Source organism: Antrostomus carolinensis, unplaced genomic scaffold, assembly GCF_000700745.2.
Source record: "Antrostomus carolinensis isolate BGI_N321 unplaced genomic scaffold, ASM70074v2 scaffold24215, whole genome shotgun sequence".
NCBI lineage: Eukaryota > Metazoa > Chordata > Aves > Caprimulgiformes > Caprimulgidae > Antrostomus > Antrostomus carolinensis.
In genome coordinates, this window is record NW_010318833.1 from 879 (window position 1) to 7,860 (window position 6,982).

At 38.9% G+C, this 6,982-nt stretch overlaps 1 protein-coding gene across 1 annotated transcript; it reads left to right on the forward strand.

Annotated features, from left to right (window-relative positions):
* Positions 1-965: 965 nt before the first annotated feature.
* On the forward strand, positions 966-4,153 carry LOC104525813 (mastermind-like protein 1; the record flags this gene model as incomplete). The annotated part of the gene is made up of 2 exons (XM_010169068.2): positions 966-1,080; positions 3,160-4,153. Coding segments are annotated over 2 exons (1,107 nt in total), but the record flags the coding sequence as incomplete, so codon positions are not given.
* Positions 4,154-6,982: the final 2,829 nt, after the last annotated feature.

Genomic DNA, 6,982 nt, shown 5'->3' on the forward strand with positions numbered 1-6,982 from the left:
CAGTCCAGTTGAAGATACCTGTAGAAGAAGAGCCAAAAATGCTATAGCTGATATATTTCATGTTGTAAAAACAACCTGTTGGCTGTTGACACTGTCGGGATCCCTGAGTGTGGAGTTGGTGCATGTGCATACACTCTGGACAGTCCCCTCAAGGCTTTAAATTTCATTTCCCCCAAAATTTCCTCATAGAAAATTTGCTTTTTTAATTTTTCAAACGTTTCTATCATACAGTAGGTATGGGTTGAATGTGCTTTTAAAGAGGCGAGGTTATTTTGAGTTATTAGTAAGGTTTGTTTCAGTTGATTGGTGCATTAAGAACATGGTTTTGAACAGTGGTAACAGCTTCTGTTATAAACTTGGCTCAGCAGTTTTCTATAATCTTCTATGAAAACCCGTAGTATGTAAGGACTTGTGTGTCTTTTTTTTAATTTATTTTTGAAAACAAGGGCTAGAAAATAATTACATGTCCAGAGTTTACTTTTCTGTGTAATGTTGATGTTTATGACTTGTACTTTTATTTAATTTCTAAAGAGAGGTCTAAAATAAATTGATCTGGAGGTAAGGAGCAAAAAAGTATGCGTAAATTTTTTTTATCCATGCTCACTTTTGCTCTTCTTGTGGCTGTTGGTGTCTTTAGACTATTGCTAAAAATGCCTGTTGATTATGTTACTGATTAAAAGTCTAACATCTCAGATTTTCAATGTTTTAAAGGCTTCAGATGTGCATTGCAGTAACTCCTGTCATGCATACTGTTGTCCTGTGGTCTCTGAGCTCCTGGTCTTGTCACTCATCAGATTAAACTGACCATGTTGGGAGCTTGAGAACAACAGTCTGAAGTGACTTTAAGGCTGCAGAAGCCCCTTTAATTACCAGCTCTGCATAAAAGTATGCAGATAACTTATTTTTATCCAAGATAGTCATGCTATTGACGTGTTTTCTGATTGCTTGCATTGAACCTTTCCTAGGAGAAACAGCGGCAGCAGCAAGAGCAGCAGCTGCAGCGGCATCTAACTCGACCTCCCCCTCAGTACCAGGATCAACCGCAGAATCCGTACCAGCAACAGGTTGGACAGTTCACAGGTAAGAAAACATGACAATTGAAATAATGGCAGAAAAAATATCAGGAGTAAAAAACAAGGTGTCTTCAAATTTCCTGGATTGGATAACTTTTAATTAATTTATGACAACGTCTTCTCATGTTGCTGTGCCTTAAAACTTTCAGACCCTTACTCTGATTCCATTGCAAATTAACAGCTTCCCCTGTCCCAGGTATCTGGGACAACTGAAGCTTCTGATTCTTAATACTGCTTTGCACATGGGTAAAATCCTTAAGTACCTTCATTGTTCTAAAGGCCTCTTTGTACTACCATTTCCCTTTACAGATTGTAAATTCTCCTCAACTTTCATATATTGGGATTCAGCTTTTTCTTCTGAAGCCTGACATCCTACTGCTTGTATCTATCACAGGCCCTCATTAAACCAAAGCAAGTTATGTATTATTTCTCTCATCTACTAGGATGAGTTTAAAATTCTCTTAATATTTTTATCCTTACTTCCTTTAGAAGGGAATGCAATTTGAATTGTCTTTATTACATGTTAGTATCATACATGAGTTTTCTTGTAGGAGAAGCAGCTTGATACGTCTTCAGTGTATTAACACTGATAAATAAAAGACATTACCATTAAGCTGGAATAGCCTCATGAATGTGGAACAACTAGAGAACAGTAAAAACTCATCTCCTTACCTGAAAAATCCCTACTTAACAGGGCAGCAAGAAACCACTTGTCTTTTTTTTGTAAACCTAAAGTACAAAACAGTGCTTATTCCCTTTGTTTTGTTGCCTTACTCCCTGTGTTCCCACAGAAATAAATACTGAAGGGAAAAGATGCAAATAGAAATGTGATGCCCTGGTTCTGACGGTGTTTGTGACCGTGGTGTCCAGTAGAGCTGTGACTGGGTTTTGTTACTGAGCTGATACCAATACAAAAGGATTGTGTGTTAACATATAGTGATCAATAGCATCCTTCAGATATTGTACTGAGACTTTTTTTTTCTCTTGCCACTTTTCTACAGAGTTACATTTCTACACCTGTTAGAAATAAGAGTATGTTTTGCTATAATGGACGTCAGTATTATTAAAACTATTTTCCTTGTTACAATGATTGTAACTGTTTTTTGCATCTGAAATCCTGGTGTGTATATTACCTCTATATAACCTCTTCACTGTACTGTTCCAATAAGACTCTCACCCCTCCAACACTGGTGGTTTTATGATGTGTTTTGTTGATAATTAATTCAATATAATTAGAATTACGCTTGAATATATTTGAATGAAATTATATGTGAGTAAAAAGTGAATTAATAATAATGGAGAGCCAGTGTTTTTTACTCAGCTATTTTAAAACACAAAAAAATTCTGCAGCTTACTTTTTGGTTTGAAAGTAGAGAAATTACACTTCACAGTGCTTTTCTGTTCTTTTGCTTTAAGTAGGGAACTGTTTCTTCTACAGGAAGAAACTTTTTTTTACTCGGAATTTACAAGAACAAGGGACTTTTGTTTGCTGAGAAGACTTATTTTTGCAAATCATCTTGCTTGGTTTATTAACATAGCAAAAATTTTGTCGTGGGAATCCGAGATACTTAACCAAAAATTTCTGGAAGTTCTATAAAATAGAAGAAATTTCTGGAACTGTGGAAACACAGGACTGGAAACCCTCCAGTGGTACAATATGAGATATACAGTGTATGCATGGAATAATAGGTGCCTGTGTGCAGTAAGTGGGATTTTTTAACAGCCTAGAAAATTGTGCGTGCACTTTGAAGTGTGTGTCTATACCTTTGTTTACAAAGAAATATCAGTCTTGCCTTTAAAGTCTTAATTTTTTTTAAATTGGTGATGCTGAACTCTTAGAAGTGGTATTTTCAGATTTTTTAGGACGTTGGCATATCTGTATTTGAGATCAAGGTGGAGGTGCTAACTGGAGCAGCAATTGACACTCTTTAATTAAAAAGTACTGCTGTTGAGTGTGTGTTGGTTGCAGAGGTTGGTTTATACAAATGCAGCTGCACCTCCTTTCGGGATTATAGAGTCTGCAAGCCCAGCTTGGCTCGGGTTGAACTGAAGTATTTAATGTACAAAATATTTCTTTGTATTTCAGGGTCATCTTCAGCCATGCCTGGGGTCAGTAATTTAGGACAGTCCAGCTCCAGTAGTCCACGGATGTTTCCTCAGACCCAGAACATGATTCAGATGGGACCTGGGCACAGTTCTGTTCCTCCCCTCCAGTCAGGCTCCAGTCAGCAGGATCGAGGGGTGACTCAATATACCAATATGCAAAACATTCAACGAGGGGGATTGTACAACTTGGCCTCTGGTATGACACAGATGGTTCCCCAGCACGCGACGCAAAGTGCCAATGGACAGCCACCGATGCAGAGACAAGGCAGCTTGGGCCAGGGTACCACCGTTCCTGCTGGCTACGGGCAGAATACCTTAGCAAACTCCAGTATTTCTCAGCAGCACAATAAAGGTGCACTGAATCCAACCTTATCTAAGCCACAGATGGCGAGAGTACCAGCTGCTATGGGCACTCAGAATCCATCTTGGCAACACCAAGGTATCCCTAATATTAACAACCAGACACAAGCAAACAGTGGCTTAGGACCATTTACTGCCAACTCCAATTTCCACATGCAGCAAACTCATCTAAAGATGGCCAACCAACAGTTTGCCCAAGGAATGCCTCAGGTAAGCCTAAGCACCAGCAGACCAATGACCTCTATGAACGCTGCTGTCTCCGGGCAGATGCTGTCGTCATCTTTGGGTGCGCAGCAGCGGACAAACCCACCTACACAACAGCAGGTACCCTCACAGCAAGTCTTGCCTGGCATCAACCAGACTGTTCCAGATCTCAATGCTTTCAACCAGAATCCAAATCAGCAAATGCCCAACAGAGGTAATCTGCACTGTAGTCAAGGGTACCCTGTGAGGACAACCAGTCAAGAGCTGCCTTTTGCCTACAGTGGCCAGTCGGGCAACAATGGACTTCAGAACTTAACTGGTGACACAGATCTGATAGACTCTTTGCTGAAAAACAGGACTTCAGAGGAGTGGATGAATGATTTGGATGAGTTGTTAGGAACTCATTAAAGTGGGGCTGGGGGGTGGGGGTTCTACTTTTTTAATTATTTCATGAAATATAAACAACACTTGGACCAAAAAAAAAAAAAACCCAAACCTGTGGCATTGAGGAGACTTGCAGGCATTAGAGGTAAAAAATGGTCCGGAAAGGGAGTGGAGCTGCTTCTCAATGAGTGTTGATACATGGTAATGGTTAATGGTGCACCAAGCAGGTCTGCAGGAACAGTGCGCTTTATCTTGGTGTCTCTGAGGAGTCACACACTTAAACAGGTCAAAAAATATCGTGTGTGTCCTAGCCAGCCTTTCAGAAATCTCACTTGCAGTGTTTTAAAATTGTTTTTTTTTTTTTTAACTATTTAAAAAGAAAACAAAATTCCATAGAAATAGAAAGAAAGAAAATAGTTGCACAAATTGTGTTTAGGGCTTAGTCTCCTGCAGCTGTTACTTGCAATCATTATTTGTTCATAGCTTGACATGCTGTTATAGTACTGTCCATCAAACTTCTGACTTTTTATTTGAGAAGAAGCTGTATGCACCTGAGAACGCTTGCAAAATGTTTTGGGTTGTTTGTTTTCCCCGTCGCTGAAGCGTGTGCCTGTACTGTCCATAAGCAAGTGATATTTCGCCGTAAATATTTCTAGATGCTGGTGATAGAGGAAAGAAAGTATTAAAACCTGGCCAGTTAGTCTAGGTAGTCGTCTTAATAGATATGTAGTCTTTTAAGCTGCAGTTTGCACTCTGTTGTAGAGGCACAGTTCTTATACCTTGCTGTGTTTAAAGGGGGAATTTCTTATGGGAGAACTTTTTAAACTATAGTAGGTTTAACGTGAATTGTAAAGCCATTTACTTTGCACCTGTTTCTTCATAACTTATTTCCAAAGGTAGTTGTATTTAAATGAAGGCTTTGCTTCATGACAGCTCATCTAGTTTTCTTTGTTGTAAAAAGTGGAACTAACTTTTGAGATCGGTTCATTCCCCAAAGTTAGCAGTGACGCAATGAGCACAAGACTTTGTCACTTCAGGATAAAAATGAGTTAAAAAAGAATTTGGCTGAGAGGTGAAAAGTCCTTACCAGCAATAATAGCACAGGCAGCCTGGCAGAATACTTGTATCAGGGTTGCTCCAGTATGGAAGTCTCCCCCTTTAAATACTTTTTAATACTTTTTTTTTTTTTTAAATACTGGGTTACAAGTTTGATAATCTTTCTATAGACTGGTGGATTTACTTCTTTACTGTCCCTTGAAGCAGATGCTGGTCCTTCAGCTCAGCCCAAGGAGACCTCTTATCCATACATTGGGGTCAGTCCCAGAAAGGACAGAAAACACAATGGAAACAGTCAGTGTTCCAGAGTCCTTACTTTCTACCAAAAAAAATCCCCTATCCACCAACAAACCACCTTGCCTTAACCTTTATTTTAAAATGAAAATAAAGCTGAAAGCTTTTGTTTTAAATGCACAAATACCTCTTCCCTATAAAAATCCACTTTTTTTTTGAAAACTCCTTTAAACTTTCTAATCAAACCCAGCGTTGTGATTTAAAAGCAATTTTCTTCAAACAGACTGGCTTCTTCAGGAGTTTTCTGTACTGCAGAGATGTGTGAGAGAGGGTTTTTTTCCAGAGTGGGTGAAGGGAAGTGAAGGATAACATTGATTTCAAAGAAGGAAACTATTTTACTGTATCTGCAGCTCCTTTATGAGACAATTTGCACTTTTAAAAACTGCTTTTTAACACTAATACTTTAACCCTTTCCAAATATGCATGGAACATGGTTTGTCCAGCACACTTACCTAGTGTGGATGAATTACTCTCTGTTGAACAGATTTGATGCTATATCGTGTTGAACTGTTGGTGTAAGATGTGCATTGATCAGTGGATCCCACCACTGAAGCAGATTTAATCCCTCATAGAGCTTGTGAAAAGATAACATAAAGATTATCTTTGGATGGGAACATGAAGGTGTTAGTGACTTTGGTTGTTGACACTTCTGATATTTTTCTAGAATAAGTAGTTGAGATGCAAATAACTGATGCTAACTTTTCTTATACTGGCAATCTAAGAAAAGAGCTAGTGAGTTTGGTTTACTGTTAAGTTAAACCAACAACTGGTCCAAGGTAAGTGTCATTAGAAGAGTATAGATAAACTAGCAATGGCAGTGGCAGGAGTGTTTGCTGTATTTTTATTGTTAAGGGTTAACTTTGCACCAGTGTGCCTTCCCTTCCTGTTGGGGGTGCTTGGGACCTCATAATTTCAAGTGACATCTTTGAATGTCACTAGTTTTTTTTTTTTTCTCCCCCTTACAAACACTTGAGAGAAATAACAGGGTAGTGGGATTCAGCTTTTCTTTCTTCCCTGTTTAGGTTGTGCTGAAATCTGCTGCGTTTTCCAGTAGATTTCACACGCACATTTTGTTCTGAATAAGTCAAAATACAATCCATCCAGTTGTGATTTCTTAATTGGAGGGAAAGGACATCTGCTGTTTGCATTATTACTACCAAAAAAGGCAATCCAGGAAAATGCAGATGTACTCTTTCCTCCACTGTTTCTGGAAGCTAAGGTGGATATTGCTCTGCTTGACCAGAGGGTTTGTTCAGGAAGGTATCTAGATTTGATAACAGGGCCTTTTCATGGTACTGTTGAAATAAAATTAAGTGTGATTCTAGGCAAAACTGGCTTATAATGCCCATCAGTCTTCATATGTGAACAGGATCCAAACAGCATTGAACCTGATAGAAGAAACCATCCCTGGCTTCTGGTTTGGATCCCTGTCCACATGAGGCGCTCGGACTGTTGGAAATACAATGTCACTGTAACAAAGTGAAACAGTTCAATGGACATGAAAA